Source organism: Bufo bufo, chromosome 1 (genome assembly GCF_905171765.1).
Source record: "Bufo bufo chromosome 1, aBufBuf1.1, whole genome shotgun sequence".
Lineage (NCBI taxonomy): Eukaryota > Metazoa > Chordata > Amphibia > Anura > Bufonidae > Bufo > Bufo bufo.
This window is the reverse complement of record NC_053389.1, coordinates 346097336-346122228: the sequence shown is the minus strand read 5'-3', so window position 1 is coordinate 346122228 and position 24893 is coordinate 346097336. Positions and strand designations below refer to the sequence as shown.

The window sequence follows — 24893 nt, the reverse complement described above, 5'->3', positions numbered from 1 at the left end:
AAAACAGATCCTGCATCAGTTCTGCATATTTGGCATCCATTTCTGCCATTTCCATCTGAGACGCATTATTAGACGGAAAAAAGTCCTGCATGCAAAACGGAAAACTAAATGGTGATGTGAAACCAGCCTAAGAAGAGAGAACTACAACAACTCCCAGCAAGTGCAGATTATTATAGTGCATCATCCAGTTTTACTAGGTGAAAGCTTTAAAAGGAAATAACCATAACACCCAGTATGGCCAGACATATTATAGGGCATTAGTATACATTACAGAGAGGGGGTATAAGAGGAGAGAACTACAACTCCCAGCATTACCAGACTGTATAGGGCATAAATTGAAGTTACATGGAAAGGGAGAACTATAACTCCCAGAATTACTGGACTGTGCTAAGGCATAAGTTGGAATTACATGGAGTGGAATATAATAGGACAGAACTACAACTCCCAGATTTTCTAGGATGTTATATAGGTTTTTCCGGGACACCAGTAACCTCCCCTTCAAGCACCACACAGAAGATCCTCCCCCTCACAGCGACATCCCACAGGTCTTTCACCAGTCCTATGCACTGGTCACATGATGATGACATCACCAAAGGTCCTTCTCCACCTCGTTTATCTCCTCTCACAGGTGTCTATATATGTGTAATTAGTGGGTGTGGCCTATCCTCCACTTCGGGCCCCCTTCCCCCAGAGGCCCCATAGCAGCTGCGTTTATAGGACGTACGCTACTGACGTGCACCATATATAATAATATGAACTAGGTGTCTGATACACCTAAGTTTAACCCCTTCCCGACACATGATGTAATAGTACGTCATGGCGGCAAGTGACTTGCTGCAGTTTGACGTACTATTACGTCTTGGTGATCTAATGGGCACCAGATCACTGCAGGGGCTCAGCAGTCCCTGAAAGCCAGGCCCCATGGCATAGAAGGGGTTTGCGTTCAGTGAGGCATCTCATCAGGTCCCTGCTCTGTGGTGACGTGGACCCGATGGGTAAAAAGGCAGCCCGATGCCTTGCAGAGGCTGCCCAATGCCTTGCACAGCATCGGGACCTGCCTTCTACAGAAGCTGAGGAGATCCAGCCCCAGACTTGGTCTAATAGGCAACCTGTTAGTGTATTACTCGATGTTATACACTAACAGGCAATGCATTACAATACACACATATTAAGCATTGCCGCTTGCATAACGACCGGCTCTATAAATATATCACATGATCCACCCCGTCTGATAAACACTATAAAAAATTAAAACTGTACCAACAAAGATGTCAACTCATCCTCAAAAAATGAGCCCATACATAAGACAATCACCCGAAAAATAAAAATAAACTAGTATATGGAGACACTAAAACATAATTTTTTTGTTTCATAAATGCTATTGTGTTAAAGTGAAATAAATAAAAATAAGTTGACATATTAGGTATCACCACGTCGGTAACGACCAGCTCTATAAAAAATATCACATGACCTAACCCCTCACGTGAACACCGTAAAAAAATAAAAAATAAAAACAGTACCAAAAAAAGCAATTTTTTTGTCACCCTACATCACAAAAATTGCAACACCAAGCAATCAAAAAGCTGTATGCCCCACAAAATAGTACAAATCAAACCATCGTTCTGCACAAAATTAGCCTCTCCCTAAGACAATCGTCAAAACGTTAAAAAAGCTATGACTCTCAGACTATGGAGACACTAAAATATTTAATTTTTTTTTAAATGCTATTATTGTGTTAAAGTGAAAGAAAGAAATTTAAAAAAGTAGACATATTAGGTATCGCCGCGTCCGTAACAACCAGTTCTATAAAAATATCACATGACCTAATCCCTCAGATGAACACCATAAAAAAATAGAATAGAATAAATAGAAAAATAGAATAAAAACTGTGCCAAAAAAGCAATTTTTTGTAACCTAACATCTCAAAAAGTGCAACACCAAGCGATCAAAAAGGTTTACGTCCTCCAAAATAGTACCAATAAAACCGTCACCTCATCCCGCAAAAAATTAGACCCTACCTAAGACAGTCGGCCAAAAAATTAAAAAGCTATGGCTCTCAGACAATGGAGACACTAAAACATAATTTATTTGTTTCAAAAATGCTATTATTGTGTAAAACCTAAATAAATAAATAAAAGTATACCTGTTAGGTATTTCCATGTCCGTAACGACCTGCTGTATAAAAATATCATATGACCTAACCCCTCAGGCAAATGCTGTAAAAATAAATAAATAAAAACTGTGCCAAAACTAATTTTTTGGTCACCTTGCCCCATAAAGTGTAATAATGAATGATTGAAGATTCATATGTACCCAAAAATGGTACCAATAAAAACATCAACTCATCCTGCAAAAACCAAGCCCCTGCACAAGACGATCATGTCAGATTGATAGAGACATACATAGCTATGGGTAAACGCATGTTTGACGCTGATAATAAACAGCAACAGCATGTTTAAAACACACAGTTACTTCACATGTTATGCTTTTTCATATTCATAAGTTTCCAAATATTGTTCCTTATCGGGGGCAGATGGTGCTTAAACACACACAGTGTTATGGGATTTAAAAACACACACAGATTGTTGGGGGAACCAAGCATCCAAAAATTATACCTTGAAGGGGTCAGAATATCTGCCCATAGGGCATGCACAAGTGCTACTTGTCATAAAAAAAAGTTGCTTGTTGGGACCAAGTCTCCAAAAATTATTCCTTAACAGGGGCAGAATGCATGCCAAGTGTCGTCAGAAGAAAAAGTGGCTCATTCTGAACAAGCATAGAAGCTTGCAGCAGTACAGTGTGGATGTGGAAAAGGTAGGGTAAAAAAGGCACATGGCCCCAATAGTAGCAGCAGCAGAAGCAGCATAGCATGGAACATACCATACAAGACAGTAGATGGGCCATCTATGGGTATTAGTAATAGTAGTAATAGTGGTGATAGTAGTAGAGGTGGATGTATGGCTTTTATAGTGTTGGCAGTAGGGGATTAGCAGTAAGGAGTAATAGCTGCGGCAGTGACGACAGAAGAAGCCATATGGTACTTGTTGGCAGACAGCAGCAGTGAAATGGTGTCAGCAGTGGCATGATGAAATCAGCAGCTGTATGGACCATGATGGTAGGCAGGCAACATGATGGTAGGCAGGCAGACAGCTACAGTGGCAAGATGGGGCACCATGAGCAAGGCCAGATCTATTCATCGGCCTCAGCCGAAGAAGTATAAAAATCCTCCTGAATGCAGGCTTGGTTAATTTTGACAAAAGTGATGTTTTGGACACTGACTGAGGACAAATTGGTCCATTTGGGGAGAAAGAAGACAAAGAACATTACTGGGCCTGTTCAGGCCACTGTTCTAGTCTGCCTGTTCCATGGGGTCAGAGAACATGATGTGCTGGAGACAGGCCAGAGTCTAGGTAGGGCTGAATCTGGGTGTTGAGGCGGGAAGTATCTGCTTGCCGATTTTCCTTAGCCTGGCGTGGCAAGTGAAAAAACTGTTCCATCATCTTAAAGAGACTAAACTGGAGGAGGGTTGTCTTTTACAAGTTTCTGCTCCCTGATAGCTGTGGCATGCTGCATACACAGTGTTTGCTGGTAATAACATAATTTGGCATCCCTTCCGGCGGAAGGAATACATTCCCCCATTTTACTTTGATAGCGAGGGTCTAAAAGCATGGCTATCCAGTAATCATCAGACTGCTTCATGTGAATAATAGTCATTGCTTCAGTGCGTAACAAAGAAAGCATACAGGTCACCATTCTGACCAGCATGCCTGAGGAGTCAGTTCTTTCCAGCTCAGCAACCCCACTAAGATGATTAGGTGTTGTTACCAGTGCCACCATCATCCTCCACCTGTGACACCTTGTCCTCCAGTGGCAGCTCCTCATCCTCCTCTTCTTCCATGGGAGTTTCCCGTTGTGGGTCCTCAACAGCTACAGGATGGTCAGCAAAATACGTTATCTGTTCTTCCATTGCATGTCTATTCTACGAGGGGGATTTGATCATTCATGCTGCAGTTGTCCCTACTGACAAATTTCGTGCCCTTTCTGTGGCTTCAGCATCTGTCTCAGATGAGCTACCACTGCCTGACCTCAGAACAACACATGATCCCTGCTGAGGCCTGGTGCATGACAAAATCATTCACGGCTTTCCACTGCTTGTACAGACGCTCTAACGTGTGCATGGTTGAATTTTAGTGAGTTGGAATGTTGTGGATTAGGCGGTGTAATAGCAGACTGTTCTGTCGCTGCAAGTCTAGGAGAGTGTTCTTTGCAACAAAGGAATGGCTGAAATGTGCGGACAGTCTCCTGAACATTGCCAGCACCTTGAGCAGGCCAGAGTACTTTTCTAAAAAGCGTTGCACAACTAGGTTACTCATGTGCACCAGGACTGTCTTTAACCCCTTCCCGGCTGCAATCTGTATATATACGTGATAGCTGCACATGCCCCGTGCAGCTATCACGTCTATAAACGTCAAGACAGTTCTTTAATCCAAGCGCTGCAAATCGCTTGGATTAAAGCTTCTGCCCCTGCCCTGCTGCTTTCACAGACAGCATACAGTTGAGTAATGCCGGCAAGGGACCAATCAGAGTGGCCACTTGCCGACAATCGATCCGATTGGTTAGTCTGTGCAGACTAACCAATCGGATCGCGGCAGTGATAAAATGCCGGTTTCAGGCTCTGATCTGCGCTCTGTAAATCAGAGCCTGAAAGCAGGTAGTGTTCCTCATACTCCCCGATCTGTGCCCCTCCAAGCCCTTGGTGCCCCTCTGTGCCCCCCGATCTGTGCCCCCCCGATCTGTGCCCCTCTCCTGCCTCCTGCGCTCATCTCCTGCCTCCTGCCCTGATGCGGTCTGCCCCCTCCCCGCCCCATACATTAGTCCTGCCGGCTGGCATGCTGGTGGCTGAATCACCCCCGACCCCCTCCCCTTCCTTTCCAGCGCTGCCCCCGATCCCCCTGCTGTGTGTGATGGCGGCGGCTCCATTCCTAAACCGCCGCCATCAGCAGAGAGTGTCAGCTCTATGCTGACACTCTGCTGTAACCTGTAACCCCATAGATGCCGCGGCAGCGGCATCCATGTGGTTAATAGAGGGAGGGGGCTCCCTCTCTCCACCATCGGGGCTGCTGCGCTGCGATTGCAGCGCCCGATGGTTGCCATGGCAACCGGACGCTTTCGAAAAGCGTCCGCTGTTGCCACCTACAGGGCATCTGATTGTATTATACTTTGCAATGCAAGAGCATTGAAAAGTATCGTACAGCCATCAGCCCCACTGGATCTTTAAGATCCAAGAGGGACTTGATAAAAAAAAATAATGTTATTTCCACAGTGCGCTCCTTTTAGGTATCGAGCGTCCTCCTAGTGCACTAAATACTGACAATCATGTCATATATTGTTGCTCGGCATAGCACTCACTGGCTAAAATCACATGTAACACACTCTGCCCCCCGACATGTTTCGCCAAACACACTTGGCGTCTTCAGGGGTATGGGCAGTGCAGAGCAACAATATATGACATGATTGTCAGTATTTAGTGCACTAGGAGGACGCTCGATACCTAAAAGGAGCGCACTGTGGAAATAACAGTGCGCATCAAACTAACTGTGACAACTGTTAAACAGTGACAGTAGGAATATACTAAGGAAAATAGTTTGAGTGCCCCCTAGTGGCCTATAAGTATATACATACAAGATATAATTACAATAGGGCAGGCACCACTGACAATTTTAAAGGTGTGAGTTCTAGCTATATGTTTTATAGATAAAAATAATAAACGTTAATTTTTAACATTGGTAATTTAGTAGCACGTGTCAATACAGAGACAACCTATGGTCTCAGTGACCAATTGAAAAAATTCTGTGTATTGCGTCTCAACACGTGCTAGTGGGTCTTATGTAATTTCAAATTGTTTGGCTGTTAACCCTCAATGTGTTAAAGAAAAAATTTTAATAAAATGGAAAATCTGCCAAAAAAGTGAAATTTAGAAATGTCATCTCCATTTTCCTTTAATTCTTGTGGAACACCTAAAGGGTTAACAAAGTTTGTAAAATCAGTTTTGAGTTACTTGAGGGGTGTAGTTTCTACAATGGGGTCATTTATGGGGGGTTTCCACTTTGTAAGCCTCACAAAGTGACTTTAGACCAGAACTGGTCCTTAAAAAGTGGGTTTTGTAAATTTTCTTAAAAATTTTAAGAACTGCTTCTAAACTTCTAAGCCTTCCAACGCCCTAAAAAAATTAAATGACATTTCCAAAATGATGCCAACATAAAGTAGACATATGGGTACTGTTAAGTAATAAATATTTTATTAGGTATGACTTTCTGTTTTAGAAGAGAAATGTAAATTTAGAAAATTGTGAATTTTTCAAAATTTTTGGTAAATTTGGGATTTTTTCATAAATAAAGGTGAAATATATTGACTCAAATTTTTGACTATCATGAAGTACAATATGTCACGAGAAAACAATCTCAGAATGGCTTGGATAAATAAAAGTGTTCCAAAGCTATTACAACATAAAGTGACGCATGTCAGATTTGTAAATTTTGACCTGGACACTGGGGCATCAATGACCCTTGGTCATGAAAGGGTTAATATTGATTGGACCCTGGGCAAAAATTTACTTGGGCCCCCTGGATCCTGCCTTCCCACACCTTAGCAGGCAATCACGCCCTCCACCACAACACACACACAAAAAATCCACACATCTGGTAGAGTACAGTGAATGACTGTAAATACTTACAGTTTTGAAGACTCCAGCGGCTCAGGATCAGTGCTCTGGGCAGCTGGGCTCAGGCTGGAAGTGGGCACCGCTCTGCAGGAAGGAGACGAGGGCTCGGCTCACCCTAGTGTTACAGTGCACCCCAGCACCCCACAGTATGCAGTATAGCACCCTATAGTATACAGCACCCCACAGTATGCAGTATAGCACCCTATAGTATACAGCACCACACAGTATGCAGTATAGCACCCCACACTATACAGTACCCCACAATATATAGTAGAGCAGTATAGCAGCCCACAGTATACAGCCCCCCACATTATACAGTATACAGCCCCCCACAGTATACAGCCCCCACAGTATACAGTACAGCAGGATAGCACTCCACAATATACAGCACCCACAGTATACAGTATACAGTCCCCCACAGTATACAGCCCCCCACAGTATACAGGCCCCCACAGTATACAGTATACAGCCCCCCACAGTATACAATACAGCAGTATAGCACTCCACAATATACAGCACCCACAGTATACAGTATACATCCCCCCACAGTATACAGGCCCCCACAGTATACAGCCCCCCACAGTATACAGGCCCCCACACTATACAGCACCCCACTATACAGTAGTTTATAGTATATTAGCATAACAGCCCCTGTCACCTTTTTCTGATGTAATCTTCACAAAAAAAGCTCCACAGTTAAGGCAAACTTCTAAAGCAACACTCCTAGTAGGACCTTGATGACCTCATAGCCATGTGACCAGTAATATTGCTAGGTTACTGGTCACATGGTGATGATGTCATCTAAGGTCCTAGAGAATCACAGCTCTCACAGTACGCTGCCTGGAGTGCCGGCAGGCATGGCATGGCAGCACCCCCTGTGTAGCTGACAGCCTGACACCCGGGGCAGTGGCTAACAGGGCTCAAGAGTCAGCTGCCTTGGGCCCCCCAGGAGCAACTGGGCCCGGGGCAGCTGCCCCTTTTGCCCCTTGTTAAAGACGGCCCTGATGTGCACCATGCAGGTAGCATGTGTTATTTCCCCCAGATTCAGTGTGGCCACTATGTTGCAGCCATTGTTGCTGACCACCTTACCCAGTTGGAGTTGGCAAGGTGACAGCGAGTGGGATGTTTGCTGTTTAATATACTTTAGCAACTTTTAACCTGTGTGGCTACTCTCGCCCAGGCCGATCAGCTCAAAGACTTGACAAATGTGATAGAACAGAGAGGGAGTGGGAGCAATGCTGTGCCCTGCTGCTGTTAGGGACAGGACAGGATGTCAATGGAAAAGGAGGTGAAGGAGATGGATAAATGCTTTGTGTTGGAGCAAGGCTGACACAATCACGGAGGGGTCAAAATGATCAGGCCTTTTTGCAGGGGTGCTGCTTCACTGCTACTGCAAAAATATTCACTCAGTGGACTGAGAAAGACATGTACTGTCCCTCCTTCAGGTGTCCACCATGGCATGCACCTTGCCACACAGTGACAAACATAAGGAGCCACCTATATTCTCTGCCATGTGAGAGTACAAGGCAGGAATGGCTTTTTGGGAGAAATAATGCCGGCAAGGTATCTTCCAGCAAGGCTGAGGGCATGCCATCAGCTCACTAAAGGCAGCAGACTCCACTAAATTGTACGGCAGTGACCGCCAGCAACTTAGACAGGTGGGAATTAAGCTTGTATACCATCAGATTGCTTTGAGTGTAAAGTTGTTCCCTGGCCATGAATTTTGATATCAATGGCTGACGATGGTGAGGGGGAGGAGTCTAAGAAGGAAAGTGATGACCATGTGACAGACACAGTACTGCCTGTTGATGCAGCCTGGTTGTTGCAAGAGAGACCAGGAGAAGGAGGAAACTCTTGTGTGGTAACTGATGGCCACATCTGTTTACCCATGGGATAGAGTGATGTTACTTCATGTGGTTTAACCCCTTCAGGACCCAGACATTTTTCACCTTAAGGACTAGGCCATTTTTAGAAAATCTGACATGTGTCACTTGATGTGGTGATAACTTTAAAACTCTTACTTATCCAAGCCATATTTCATTTTGATTTTCAAAAAAATACCAAATTTACCCAAAATTTGGAAAAATTAGAAATTTTTAAAACAGATAGTAATACCTCCTAAAATAGTTATTACATTTCCCATATGTATACTTCATGTTTGGATCATTTTGTAAATTATATTTTCTTTTTTTGGGACGTTAGAAGGCTTAGAAGTTTAGAAGAAAATCTTGAAATTTTTCAGACAATTTCCAAATCCCACTTTTTAAGGATCAGTTCAGGTCTGAAGTCACTTTGTGAGGCTTACATAATAGAAACCACCCATTTTAAAAACTACACCCCTCAATGTATTGAAAACTGATTTTACAAAACTGTCTTAACCCTTTAGGTGTTCCACAAGAATTAAAGGAAAATGTAGATGAAATTTCAGAATTTAACTTTTTGGGCAGATTTTCCATTTTAATCCATTTTTTTCCAGTAGCAAAGCAAGGGTTAACAGCCAAACAAAACTCTATATTTATTGCTCTGATTCTGTAGTTTTCATAAACACCCCATATGTGGTTGTAAACTGCTGTACGGGCACACGGCAGGGCGCAGAAGGAAAAGAACGCCATATGGTTTTTGGAGGGCAGATTTCACTGGGATAATTTTAAGTTCCCATGTCACATTTTAAGACCCCCTGATGCAGCCCTAGAGTAGAAACTTCAAAAAAATGACCCCCATTTTGGAAACCACAGTTTTGTTGGTACTATTTTAGGGTACATATGATTTTTGCTTGCTCTATATTACACTTTATGTGAGGCAGGGTAAGAAAAAATAGATGTTTTGGCACTGTTTTTATTTTTTGTTATTTACAAAGTGGTATTTTTATAGAGCAGGTTGTTACGGATGCTACAATACCAAATATGAACCATTCATTTCAATGGATCATCAAAAAAAAAACGGAAGGTACTCCGTATGCCTTCTATTTCTGTATTTCCGTTTTTCCGTTCTGTTCAAAGATAGAACATGTCCTATTATTGTCCGCATAACGGACAAGGATAGTACTGTTCTATCAGGGGCCAGCTGTTCCGTTCCGCAAAAAACGGAATGCACACGGATGTCATCCGTATTTTTTGTGCATACCTTTTTTGCGGACCGCAAAATACTGAAAAAGCCCTACAGTCGTGTGCAAGAGGCCTAAAGCATTTTTGAAAAAAAATATTTTTTTTGTGTCTCCATATTCTGAAAGCTATATTTATTTTTATTTTTTGGGCGACTGTCTTATGTAGGGGCTCATTTTTTTGGTATGAGATTACGGTTTGATTGTTACTATTTTAGGGTGCGTATAACTTTTTGATGGCTTGGTATTACAATTTTTGTGATGTAAATTTACAAAACAAATTGTAATTTTTTTTTTATGGAGTTCACCTGAGGGGTTAGGTCATGGGATATTTTTATAGAGCAGGTCGTTACGGATGTGGCAATACCTTATATGTATACTTTATTTATTTAATAATATCATTTTTGAAATTGGGCGATTATCTTAGGTATGGTATCATTTTTGCGGGATAAGATGGAGGTTTGATTGGCATTATTTTGGGGTGCATATGACTTTTTTTATTGCATGCTATTACACTTTTTGTGATGTAAGGTGAGAGAAAAAAAACACCATTTTTATTTTATCTTTTTTACGGTGTTCACCTCAGGGGTTAGGCCATGTGGTATTTTTATAGAGCAGGTTGTTACGGACAAGGCAAAAAATGTCTACTTTTTTTTATATACATTTAACACAATAAAACACACATTTTTGAAACAAAAAAACAACATGTTTTAGTATCTCCATAGTCTGAGAGCAATAGTTTTTTTTTATTTTTGGGGACATTTTCTTAGTTAGGGCCTTATCTTTTGCGGGATGAGGTGACGGTTAGATTGGTATTACTTTGGGGGGCATACGTCTTTTTGATCGCTTGGTGTTGCACTTTTAGTGATGTAAGGTGACAAAAAATGTTTTTTTTTAGCACAGTTTTTATTTTATTTTGTTGACGGTTTTCACCTGAGGGGTTAGGTCATGTGATATTTTTATAGAGCCAGTCGATATAGCTATATTTATTCTTTCAGAGCTTGCACAGGGCAATGCTGTTGTATTCTAGCAGCATTGAGAAAAACTACCAGTTGGGAGACACTTGCGCAGAGCTAAAGGCAGCCAAGTTTGGCTTATCTCTGGCATGTTTTGGGCCTAATGCACCCACAGTGTCTTTATTGCTGCCACTGCCACAACTAGGGTGACCACTCTGGCGATCCTCAAAAGACGGACTTTAAAACCCCGCCCCCTTGCTCTGTTAAGCAACAGGGATTTAAAAAATTAAGGTAAAATCAACCGCAGGTCAGCTGCAGGTGTGGGAGGGAGGGTGACTTTATCCCTAAAGCTCACGTTCAGACAGCTCAGTGCTGTTGTCTGAGCGTGAGCTGTTCAAATCGACATCCCTGCGTCCATCCAGGCCCTGCGCTAGACGGAGGATAGGGAGTCTGAAAACTAGACTGTCCAGCTTAAAACCGGACCTCTGGCCACCCTAGCCACTACCCTCTTCCTCTGATACAATATTTCACAAGTCTTCAACAGGGAGACTCTCTTGACTATCTGCAGTAGGGCGTGGTGGAGTTTTGTTGTCACTTCTTAGGAAAAATGAAAGTGCCCCACGAGGAAAGGGCAGAAAAGAGAGAGGATGGCACTGAAAGGCTTCTCTGGGGCTGCAAGGAGAAGGGGCACGAGAAATGCTTTGATCCCTGGCTCCAAGGCACGGTGTCAGACTCAGAAGTCACCTCAGTGTCAACTTGCTGTAACTGAGAAAAGATCCCCAATGTCATCCTCTTTCTCCTCAAAGATAATGTTGCACCTTTCCGAAGCCAGGGAGAACTGCGGCCTACTACTACTACCTCTGACCGGATAGCTGGTGCTGTTACTACACACATTCTGGCTATGGTAGAAGAAGATCTAGTCCTGGGTCTTTCATTTGTAATTTTTTTGCATTCCTTACTTTTTTGGCCTAATGTACGCATTTACAGAAAGTATGGAACGGTTTGCAAGTCTGTTTTCTGTAACTTAAAGACAAAGAAGCACAATAAATTGTCCTTTCCTTTCTACAAACACACTGAAGACACTGCTACTGAAAATTGACTTTGGAAATAATGCAGTATTGGCGCCAGATTTGGGCCTAATGTCTTATGTGAGTTCAAATATGCAGATTCATAAAAAAGCTCTCTCTCCTGTGTAAAACACAAGTTGTCAACCCTCTATAAGATTATGCCCCTGCAACACACACAAACACTTGAACTGTCTGGAGATGCCCTGAAACTGATTTTGGACTAGTATTTCATGTGTTTTAACTCAAAGATTTCAAACGCTACCCTCAATATTGTAAAACACATGAGGCACACTTGTATTGCTTTTTTCGCAAAAAACCCCCAAAACCTTGATCTGTCTGGAGATGCCCCGACACAGATTTATAACTAGTATTTTAGGTGTTTTAACTCAGATTTACCTCCTGGATTCAGGGGAGTGGCTATAGGGGAAGCGGCTGCTTTGGAACCCTGACCCAGAAGGGGTCTATCCAGGAGGAGGAGGAGGACTAAAAGATTTTGTCAGGGCTCCCTCAACAGTATTACACAATGAAATGATATACAGTGACATATATACGAATGGAACAGCTGCCAGGCCTGGTCTGAGAGAGCGATCTTTACTAGCCACAGGAATTGGGGCGGCATGAAAGGAAGGACTTGTGAAAAAATTACTGGGGGGGGGGGGGTTCCCATTAAAAACTTTGCTGTGGGGCCCAATCATTTCTAGCTACACCACTGCCTGGATTGTAAAATTGTAAAAAACACGTTGCACACTTGCATTGCTATTATTTGTTTTAAAAAAATTGGGGACTAGTATTTCATGTGTTGTCACTAAGAGATTAAAAATGTTACCCACTGGATTGTAGAATTGTAAACACATGTTGTACACTTGTATTGCCATTTTCTGCAAAAAAAAACCTAAAAAACTAATTTGAACTGTCTGGAGATGCTCTGCCACAATCACTGCAGCTCCCAGCATGTCCAGACTGTTATTAAGGGACACAAATTGAAATGACTGAGAGAGGGTACAAGAGGAGAGAACTACAACCCCCAGCATTACTGTTATTATACGGCATTAATGCAGGGCTGTTATTGTAGGGCATCGGTGAACACTACATGGACAGGGATACATTAGGGCAGAACTACCACTCCCAGTATTTCTAGGATATTTTAGGCTATCCTAAGACCCCTAACCTCTCCATCATGCATGGCACAGAAGCTCCTCTTCCTCACATGCTGACGTCCCACAGGTAGTTCACCACTTTTTCTCTCCACTGCTGAGCTCCATCTGCTTGCTCTGTTCACATAATAATGACATCATCAAAGATCCTTCACTCTTCCTCTGTGCTGCTGAGCTCTATCTTCCTGCCCTCATCATCATGGGTCCTTCTTTAAATGGTTTCTTCTCCTCTTCACAGCTAGCTAGCTACGTGTAATTAGGGGACATTCCTTTTCTATACGGTGGGGACCCCGCCCTCACAGGGCCCATAGCTGCTTTGTGGTCTGTCTCCATTGGAGGTACGCCACTGTCTTTAACCTGTAAGCAGTCTGCAGCATACATGTATGGCACTGTGGGCAGTGTCTAAAAGGCCAGTGCCATATATGTTCTGCATGTTGATTTGGTGGGTGCAGGAGCTGCGCTCGCATGATCAGTGACAAGAGTCCGGCTGTTACTGTGTTGCTGATGTATCCACAGGCATTGGTGAAAACTCCGAAGCAGACAGATTAACCCTTTAAATGATGTGTTCAATGCTGTACAATGCCATCTAAAGGGTCTGCACGGTATCCCTGGTCCCTGTTTTACCCCATCAGGACCCCTTGCTGCAGTGGCGGGGTCCCTAGGTTTGCCATGGCACGTGGTGTGCTTACAGTGGAAATCGCCAAAAAGTGACCCCATATTACTCATATTACTCAAAACTGATTTTACAAACTTTATTAATCCTTTAGGTGTTCCACAAGAATTAAAGGAAAATCTGAAAATTTCACTTTTTTTTGCAGATTTTACATTTTAATTGATTTTTCATGTAACACAGCAAGGTTTAACAGCCAAACAAACCTCAATATTTTTTATTATCCTGATTCTGCAGTTTATGGAAATACCCCATATGTGGTCATATGCTATTGTATGAACACACTCCAGGGCTCAGAAGGGAAGGAGTGCCATATGTTTTTTGGGGGGCAGATTTTGCTGAAATGGTTTTTGAGTGTCATATCGTATTTGAAGAGAAAGTGAGAAACCCCTACAGTGGAAACCCCCAAAATGTGACGACCCCAATTTGTAATCTACTCCCCTAATGTAATTTTTTGAAGGTGTAGTGAGTGATTTGATCAGATAGGTTTTTCATAGAATTTAGAAATACATGGCTGTGAAAATGAAAGATTACATTTTTTCCAATAAAATGTTTCTATAGCTCCATATTTTTTTATTTTCACAAGGGGAAACAGGAAAAAAAGCACCCAAAAATGTGTTACTCAGGGGGGGCGGAGTCAAGCAGCCGAGCCGGACGCAGCTCATGTGAAGAGCTCTGCTGCTGACCGTGCCTTCTGAGCCTTTCAAAGCTGTTATTTTTTGCTGAAAATGGGCAAAACAGGCAAAGATAAACCTAAAGATACTCCAAGCAGGTTTAAAGCCTCTGCTAGCCCTGCGTCCAGCACCGAGACCACAAGACCCTCCGAGGGATGTTATATGTCGGCTCAACAAGTTCGCCGTAAAGGAGGACATTTTGTCTGCAGCACGCAACAACAGAAACATCGAGATTGAGGGATCCACAGTGTCGATATATCATGATCTGTCGCCGATGACCCTTAGAAAAAGGAGACACCTGAAACCCTTTCTGGACATACTTATTCAGAAAAAATTGTCCCACCGGTGGCTTCACCCGTTTGGCTTACTAATAAATACGCCGCTGCGCAAGCAAGTAATAAGAAGCCATGCTGACCTTTTAAGAGTCTGTGAAGCTATGGACATACAAGGATTGGACATCCCTGACTGGTGCCCGGCGCAAAATATGGCGAACTTACCTGAACTGCCGGTGCAAGAATCCTGGCAAACCGTCATACCAAAGAAACAACGTCCCCAGAGGTCCAGGAAACTTCCTACCTGAAGGACAACACAAAAGTCATGGACTTTACATAACCTATTACTGAGTAATGTGCGGGTTTTATTCTCACTTTCTATATGCATAACGCTCATTACTTATACTTATGTCCTCTGCTCTGATTGCATTTCCATTTCCTGTTTTCTATCCTCCTTCCTTAGCTCAAATTTTTCTTCAAAAAAGTAAGAGATATAGCAACCTGGAGGTAAAAAATGTATGATTTTTTACTCTTTATTTTCTTTACCTTGTTTTCCGTATCTTTAATTTTATACATTCCAGGGAAACTTATATTAATCAGTCTCAGTATACAACCCTAAGTACTACATATTAAAAGTACAGCATAAATTTATGACATATAAGGGATTTGTGGCTGTAATGCGCCATCTAGTGGATATGTTAGGGAATGCTGTAATTCCAACTATATCTGGTAAATTATATTATAGGGTGCTAGTTACTCTAAGATGAATGGCATAGTACTATCGAACAGAAATCCCTCCCTGATAAAGGTCTCTCTCTCTACAATCATTTTCCTGTTTCATATGGAAATACTTCCTCCACTATCCCTTTCCTTCCATATCTTTTTCTATCTTATGTAAAAGATTGCCTCTTTAACGTTTTTAACGTTTTTGACGTTTTCAAAAAGATCCTATAGCCCAAAATGTAGGCTCAGAGGGGTTGATGGTCGTATATGGTAGACCCTCCTCCTTTGGTCTATACATGTTAAATCTCTGGAGTCTGTTCACTGTGGTTTCGTGGATATGCGTCCTGAGATGGTATTCAATTGTTGTCTATTTTGTTTCCCCTATAGTTTTCTATCCTTCCCATCCCTTTTTTTTCTGATCTTTCCCCTCCACCTCCACAAAAGAAGCAGCTTACTTCGTTAGGACAGGTATTTCAATTAGCTGGAATGGTAAGTCTTATCCATTATGACTGATTTACAGGTGTGCTCATATAATGTAAGAGGCTTGAACGCTCCTAGTAAAAGAACTCAAATATGTCACTATCTGCACAAGTTGAAAGTACACATAGCACTACTGCAAGAGACACATTTTCGTAAACAGCATGTGCCGAGATTATCACATATGCTGTTTAATCAATGGTTTCATGATCCATCTATGTCATCTGCGTCTGGGGGGTCAGCATAGCAATACATAAAAGCATACCTTTTGTTTGTCAAGATACATTGTATGATGGCAGATGTATTTTTATAAAGGGTCTGATTGGATCCCAGTTATTTACATTTGGGAATATTTACGCTCCTAACACGGCCCAGGCGGATTGGTTGGTGGAGATTATTGCAAAATTTGGCAAATATGCAGATGGTACTGTTTTTCTAGGAGGCAACTTCAATGTTGCATTGACTCCTAATTTAGACTCCTCCTCTGGTCTGTCTGCGCTTACTAGGTCATCTCTAAACAAGATTAAATCAGCAATTTCCTCACTAGGGTTGACAGATTCCTGGAGGATGATTCACGCTGCTGAAAAAGATTACACATATTATTCAGCTGCTCATAAATCTTACCAGCGTTTGGATTATATATTTCTAGATATAAGATCACTACAGAATTGTGTGGCATCAACAATTGGAAGTATTCTTTTATCGGATCACGCACCTGTTTTCCTCACTTACAAAATGACGAACCTCCCTAAAGGAGAGTTTAGGTGGAGATTAAATGAAACGCTATTGAATAGCGCTAATATTCCCAAAATAGCGGAAAAGTTGGAAGAATACTTTCAATTGAACGATAGAGACAATATATCCCCAATACTTCTATGGGATGCCCACAAGTCAGTGATACGGGGACAGCTAATTGCCCTAGGTTCTTATGTTAAAAAACAAAAGCAAGTTAAAATTGAAGAACTCACAGCAGGGATTGCCAAATTAGAGAAACAACATAAATCACAATTTAAAGAGGACGTCTTGGCACACCTGGACACCTTACGCTCAGAACTGAAAAATATACTTAATGCCAATACAGCTAAATTATTTCTAGCCACGCAATGCAAATATTACGCCCATGGAAATAAAGCGTCAAAATTATTATTGTCCCAGGTGAAAAAAAGGAAAGTGAAGTCTTTTATATCCCATATCAAGTCCACGAATGCACAGATGGTTAGTAAAACAGACCTGATTGCGGAACAGTTTTGCATGTTTTATAGTCAACTTTATAATCTAAGAGAGAAACAATCCCGTGCACAACTTACAGAAAGAAGTCATCGGATAGATGACTGGTTAAAAACCATTAATTTGCCATCCCTCAATACAGAACAAGTTGCTGGCTTGAACTCTATTTTCACTTTAGATGAACTACAAAAAGCACTAAAAGAATCTCCCCTCCATAAAAGCCCCGGACCAGATGGTTTACCAGTGGCCTACTATATGAATTTTAATGATACTCTGCTACCATATCTATTGAAAGTTTGCAACGCTGTAAGAGATGGGGCAGATTTTACAAGAGATATGTTATCAGCACAGGTGACTAGTATACCCAAACCTGGGAAAGACCACTCGTTATGTGCCAGCTATAGGCCAATCTCATTACTCAGTAATGATTTAAAATTATATGCTAAGTTACTAGCTAACAGACTTAAAAAGTATTTGCCGGAACTTATATCCCCCGAACAAGTAGGCTTCATACCCACTAGAGAAGGGAAGAATAACATTATTAGGATTATCCACCTTATGCAATGGGCGAAAACAAAAAACATCCCCTTAGCGATTCTCAGTATGGACGCGGAAAAGGCGTTCGATAGGGTGGACTGGTTATTTATGAGTAAAGCCTTAGCAAAATATGGCATCCCGGATTCCTTTATCGCCACTGTCATTGCAATGTATAACTCACCTACTGCTAGGATCCTGGTTAATGGTATGCTATCTCCTATGTTCAGAATATCCAATGGTACGAGACAGGGTTGCCCTCTCTCTCCATTATTGTTTGTATTAGTTATTGAAACCCTCTTGCAGTCTTTCCGACAACATGAGGAGATAGCGGGGCTATCAGTCGGATCATCAGTCCATCAGACAGCAGCTTTCGCTGATGACGTACTGCTATTGATATCCAACCCTATAATAGCTTTTCCAGCCATTATGGTGACGCTTAAAACTTTTTCTGATTTGTCAGATTTTTCAGTAAATCTGACCAAATCTGTTGTGTTATACATGTCTGTGAAGCCCAGTGATTTAGAAATCCTTAAAAAAACTACACCTTTTGAATGGACGACAAATCACATTACCTTTTTAGGGATAAAACTCACCCCGGATTTCTCCCGCTTATACCAAGAAAACTTTGTACCCCTCCCGAAGCGCCTAGAAGATATTATTAGCACATGGGACATCCCGTATGTCTCCTGGTTCGGTCGCAGGACTCTAATCAAAACTATTCTTTTGCCTACCATCCTGTACTACATCCAGACTCTCCCGATACCCATCCCCAAATTATTATTTTTTTAAATACAGGATATTATGCTGAGATTCCTTTGGGGTGGAAGAAGGGCGCGTATACCTTTTAAACAAATTACCCAGCATCCTATCAAGGGTGGATTGGGTATTCCAGACATATATCACTATCACAAGGCGGTATTATGCCTCAGATGTTTGGAGTGGCTAAGACCACATTCAGATCGATTAGACCTGGTTGTGGAACAAGACATGTCAATCATCCCATTACGAGCATTCCTATTTATGGATAATTCACAAGCCTCCAAAAATATTAGAACCCAGAGTTCAATTACTAAATACACACTGAATATGTGGGCAAAGTCTAATTGGAGATCTACCTTGACACCTAATTACCCGATATTAATGCAAATTAGAGATGTCTTTTTTCAAGCATCCACTGACTTTCTGCAGACTCTTCCGGAAAGCGTTAAACAATGTATGTCTCCGTTATTAGCCATTTGCCCAGATAATGATATTCCCTCAGCATCAGATCTTTATAAACACCCATTGATGAAGGACTGCTCTCCATTCCATATCAACTATTGCATCCGACATATAAGGAAATATCTGATACGTTTACCCACATTGGTAGTCCAATCCTCATTTGAAAGACTAGTTATACAAATTAAAGACCCAAAAAGGAAAATCTCCAAATTGTATGAGACTTTAATGTCTTTATCCAAGATAAGCAATCCAACTTTTCTACAACAATGGGAAGCCGATTTACATATCGAGTTTTCCCCAATGGAGAGGAGTCATGCTTTGCTCTCCCCGACTAAGGTGTCCAGGTGTGTCAAGGTACAAGAAAATAGTTATAAAGTCCTAACTAGATGGTATTTTACACCTCAAAGGCTCCATCGTATGTTCCCTGCTACTACCAGCCCTTTGTGCTGGAGATGTAACAAAGACCTGGGTACTCATGCACACATTTGGTGGTCTTGTGAAAAAGTAACACCCTTTTGGCAAGCAGTGGGTGCTGTTTTATCAAAAATGAGTGGGACACACATCCCTGTGACCCCGAAACTTTGCCTGTTTGGTTTGTATAACGATATAAAAGGTCCAAAGAATATAAGAATCTTGTGTGCGGCTTTGCTGGCCTCAGCTAGACTCCTCATTGCGACGTATTGGAAACAACAGGAAACACCTTCAATCCAGAAATGGATTGTTAAATGTGACCAGATATGTAGGCTTGAACAGATAGTGCATTGGGACTCTGGATCCCCGCTTAAATTTGAGTCCATCTGGAACCCCTGGAGATCTTATAGATGATTTACTCTGGATTAAGTACGCTAAAATAAAAAATATACTTAGTATACTTGAATAATGGCCCTTGCATGATGTTGAGCGTGTACATATGGAGGAGACTTATAGATAATAAAACCACAGCATCCGACTGTCCTTAACATGTTGATGTTATACTTTTAAAGAGCAAATATCTTATGCACCACTTATCTGCTTCACCCCTTCCACCCCCCCTTCCTTTTTATGTTTTTTCCCTTATCTTTCCCTCCCTCCCACCTACCCCCCTGTGTCTAATATCTGTTTTTTATGTGGTTATTTACAAGTTTATCTACATGTGGTGATCAACACCACGTGATTGAACACGTTACCCAAAGATTGATTCTGTCCGAAATGTTTGCTTACAGAAATATTGACAATATCATAGAGATATCCTTGATATACGTTATTTCATCTTGTATTTGTATCTTATTTGATCTGAACGGATATATTTATGTATCTACTGTATCAAACAGTCAATATGTTTGTTTTATTGGTTGACAAAACAATAAAAAGAGTTTTAAAACAAAACAAAAATGTGTTACTCATTTTCCCCTTAATATGTCAACACCCCATATGTGGTTATAAACTGCTGTATGGGCACACAGCAAAGCTCGGAAGAGAAGGAGAACTATATGTCTTTTGGAGGGCAGATTTCAGGCACCATGTCGCATTTGAAGACCCCCAGAGGTACCCCTACAATAGAAACTGCCCCAAAATGGACACCACTTTCCCTGGGTCTCCTGTGCTAATGAATACTTCCACAATGGAAGTACTCATTAGTTAAACTAAAAGTGTGTCGCATTGTCCTGGTCAGTGGCCCCTTTAGGGTTGGGGCCCTTGGCAATATCTTAGTTTTACCCCCACCCCCTAATAGGTAGATAGATAGATTTATGTTATATGAATATCAGTTAAACTTTTAGCTTGTGTTCAAAATTTTTTACTGCTTTAAAGGGAGTCTGTCACCAGATTGTGACCTTATAGACTGCTTACATAGCGCTCTAGCATAGCAGTCTATGATTCTAATGGTACCTTTGATGTTTGCTTGTGAAGTTCCCCCAAGGCAAAAACTGACTTTTATTCATATGTAAATAAGGGCTCACAAGTGCCCAGGGCGGCGTTCACCTCGTTGGAGCCCAGACTGTTCTGCCTCTTTTCATCATATCCCCGCCCCAGCCTCTTCCTCTGCCCACCCCGCTCTTCCTTTGCGTCCTCCTTCTCTGCAGCGAGATCCCGCGCCTGCACTATCCATTGCTTGGCCAGGGCATGCGCACTGCGATGCCCATTGTGGGCACGGCTTCGCAGTAGCTACTACGCATGCGCTGGCCAACGGCGAGAAACAGCGGCGAGGAGGCGGACCAGAGACACCCACAATGGGCATCGCAGTGCGCATGCCCCAGCCAAGCAATGGATAGCGCAGGCGCGAGATCTCGCTGCAGAGAAGGAGGATGCAAAGGAAGAGCAGGGCGGGCAGAGGAAGAGGATGGGGCGGGGATATGACGAAAAGAGGCAGAACAGCCTGGGCTCCAACGAGGTGAGCGCCGCCCTGGGCACTTGCGAGCCCTAATTTACATATGAATAAAAGTCTGTTTTTGCCTTGGGGGAACTTCACAAGCAAACATCAAAGGTACCATTAGAATCATAGACTGCTATGTAAGCGGTCTATTAGGTCAAAATCTGGTGACAGACTCCCTTTAATTGCTTCTCTGTCTTTGAATTAGTGCGCATGCCCCAGCCAAGCAATGGATAGCGCAGGCGCGGGATCTCGCTGCAGAGAAGGAGGATGCAAAGGAAGAGCAGGGCGGGCAGAGGAAGAGGCTGGGGTGGGGATATGACGAAAAGAGGCAGAACAGCCTGGGCTCCAACGAGGTGAGCGCCGCCCTGGGCACTTGCGAGCCCTAATTTACATATGAATAAAAGTCTGTTTTTGCCTTGGGGGAACTTCACAAGCAAACATCAAAGGTACCATTAGAATCATAGACTGCTATGTAAGCGGTCTATTAGGTCAAAATCTGGTGACAGACTCCCTTTAATTGCTTCTCTGTCTTTGAATTACAAAAAATCACTTGGAATTTTGCTAGGACAATTTAATAATCTGTGTGTACCAAACCCATAACTTTTCATAATATGGAAAATGGAGAGCGAAATGATAGACTATGCATCGTCCTCTCAGAAAATGTGGGTAGCAGTAGTAGCAGCATCAGCGATCCAGCCAGTAGTAGCAGCATCAGCGATCCAGCCAGTAGTAGTAGTGGCAGCAGCCTAAAGTCCTAAAAGAATAAAATGATGCCAACATAAAGTAGACATATGGTTAATGTTAATAACTATTTTATGAAATATTACTATCTGTCTTAAAAGCAGAGAAATTCTAATTTGAAAAATTGCGAATTTTTCCAAATTGCAGTCCTTTAGACCAAGTGAACCCTCAAATTCACAAGCAACCCAAGTCAGTTTAGATCTGTTTCTATAGCTTCTTAATTTCAGGCTATATGCACAAACCTAACAATGTACTTCATTTGTAACTTCTAATGTGCTAATCTTCATTTTAGTAAGAAAAAAATATATGTACTGTAAACCAGTTGAATTGGACATTCAATGTTTTGCTGACTGTATTTTCTATAAACCATTTACTTCACAGAAGGATGACAATCCATCATTTGAAACTACAGAAATGAAATCAGAATTTGATATGCTATACAAAATTGAAGATGTTCCTCCTTGGTATCTTTGCATTTTCCTCGGATTGCAGGTACAGTATTATTTATTATACAGGTAATGTGTAGTAATTCCTGGTGCTGTATACAGTAGAGGTACCTTCAATAAGCAAAAGAAGCTTATTTTGCTTGAGGGCTAATGACTGCTTGAAATTCCAAACCTCCATGGGATATTAATTTTAATTTACATTGATCATTTTTATTGTTCTCAACGCATTCCACTGTGCAATAATTAAAGATTTGCAACTGGAATATTTCATTCATTGAGATCTAGGATGTGGTATTTTAGTGTTTAGTAAGTATTCCTATACAGCAGAAGTCTCTCTTTTTTTATTTATTTTTTAAAGTATCTGGCCATGCAGCTCTATAGTGTAGTGGTTAACATTCTGGACTATAATGTAGAAGGTTGTGAGTTTGAATCCCGACAGAAACTTTTCAGAAATAGAGGCTAAATTAAATTTATATATTTTTTTTTTTTTTTTTTGTAATTGTAAAAATTGTGTAATTACTATTAAAAAAAATAAAAATAAAAAAATATATAAATAAAAAATAAAATATATATATATATATATATATACGGTATATCTATTTTATATATATATATATATATATATATATATAGAGAGAGAGAGATATAGATAGATAATATCATACTTCTGATATATGTGAATGCATAATATGTGGGAAACTACTACTGATGTTTTAGCCATAATATATTTACATATTTTATAATCTCTTATATATATATAGAAATGAGTTTCTGTCTGTCTAGACGTCTAGACTGTACATTTATGCGCGACCGAACGATTAGACTGATTTTCGCCAAATTTAGCACACAGGTACATCAGTTGTCCGGGAAAGTTTTAGACCGGGTCTCAGTTCCTGAGATATTCCCCAAAAATTAACTGCATTAGCCAATAGAAGCCAGCAAGCCTTTCACTTTAATCCAAACTGCCATTTACAACTTATCACAGGTTTTAGCACTTTGCAGGTCCTTAACTATTCAGTGATATAACTTATGATGGCACAACTACACTGCTACATGCATGGAGGGCATGCGTGGACTTCACTGTTAAAGGGGCAGGCACTGTGGAAGTCACTGTTAAAGGGGCAGGTACAGTGGAGGTCACTGTTAAAGGGGCAGGTGCAGTGGAGGTCATTGTTAAAGGGGTGTCCACTATGAAGGTCACTGTTAAAGGGGTGGTCACTGTTAAAGGGGCGGCCACTATGAAGGTCACTGTCAAAGGGGTGGTCAATGTTAAAGGGGCGGCCACTATGAAGGTCACTGTTAAAGGGGCAGGCACTATGAAGGTCACTGTTAAAGGGGTGGTCAAAGTTAAAGGGGTAGCCACTGTGGAGGTCACTGCTAAAGGGACAGGTACTGTGGAGGTCACTGTTAAAGGGGGGGCACTGTGGAGGTCAATGTTAAATGGGCGAGCACTGTGGAGGTCACTGTTAAAGGGGTGGGCACTATTAAAGGGGCGGGCAATGTGGAGGTTACTGTTAAAGGGGCGGGCACTGTGGAGGTCACTGTTAAAGGGGTAGACACTGTGTGGAGGTCACTGTTAAAGGAACGGGCACTGTGGAGGACACTGTTAAAGGGGCAGTAATAAATATAAATAGAAGCAGCACTATTCGGTCCTTCGTTGATGTGTAAATGGATGCAGCAGCCTCACCGCTGGCCCTTGATCCAACAGGCCATAGAATAAATGTAGAAAAAATGGCACCGGCAGCATCTCACATCTTCCAAACTGTTTATTGCGACCCCCAGACAAGTAAAAACAGTAACGTTTCGGCTGAAACTCAGCCTTTGTCACCCTCCTACATCAGCGATACCGGTCATTTCCTGACTAAGTTACAGTCCCTCAGTATACCAGAGAATTCTGTGCTTGTGAGTTTCGATGTTGTATCATTGTATACATCCATTGACCATTCTTATGGCCTTAGTGTCGTCGATGTGGCCCTTGCCAGCACGGATCTCTCTCCAGGGGCGCGCCGGCTGATCCTCGACCTCCTGGAGGTGATCCTGAGGAGGAATTATTTCCTCTTCAGGGACACCTTCTACCAGCAAAAGCGGGGTGTGGCGATGGGGTCCAATGTGGCCCCAACCTACGCAAACATCTTCATGGCGGAGGTCGAGGATCGGCTCGTATATCGCTCCAGATTTTTTGAGAGGGTTCTGGTGGCGCTACATCGACAACATTTTCTTAATTTGGACAGGTACTATATTGGAACTTGATGAGTTCCATACGCACCTGAATTCTGGAGTCCAGGACCTGCAGTTCACGGTGACATACTCTGTCAGTGAGCTTCAGTTCCTTGACGTCCGAATTCTGGTGCGGGTGGGAATTATTACTACAGATTTGTTCCAAAAACCCACGGATAAAAATACCTTATTGATGTATGACAGTAGCCATCCTTCCAACATGGTGAACTCCCTACCATGGAGTCAACTGCTTAGAGTACGACGCATTGTATCTGATGATACGCAGTTTGAACACAGGGTTGATGAAATGTGCTGCAAATTTAGGGACAGACGATATCCC

General features: G+C 42.0%; 1 protein-coding gene across 2 annotated transcripts in view; it reads left to right on the top strand.

The window, feature by feature from the left end:
* The window catches only part of SLC23A1 (solute carrier family 23 member 1), a 434941-nt gene that overhangs the window by 44224 nt on the left and 365824 nt on the right, over positions 1-24893 (top strand). The window contains exons 1-2 of one of the 2 annotated variants that reach the window (XM_040442724.1): positions 21256-21260; positions 22272-22382. In XM_040442724.1, coding sequence (XP_040298658.1) covers positions 22305-22382 — 78 coding nt within the window. In that variant the 5' untranslated portion in view covers positions 21256-21260; positions 22272-22304. Of the gene's footprint in view, positions 1-21255; positions 21261-22271; positions 22383-24893 lie in introns of those variants that run through there. The other variant, XM_040442715.1, reaches the window with a different exon arrangement.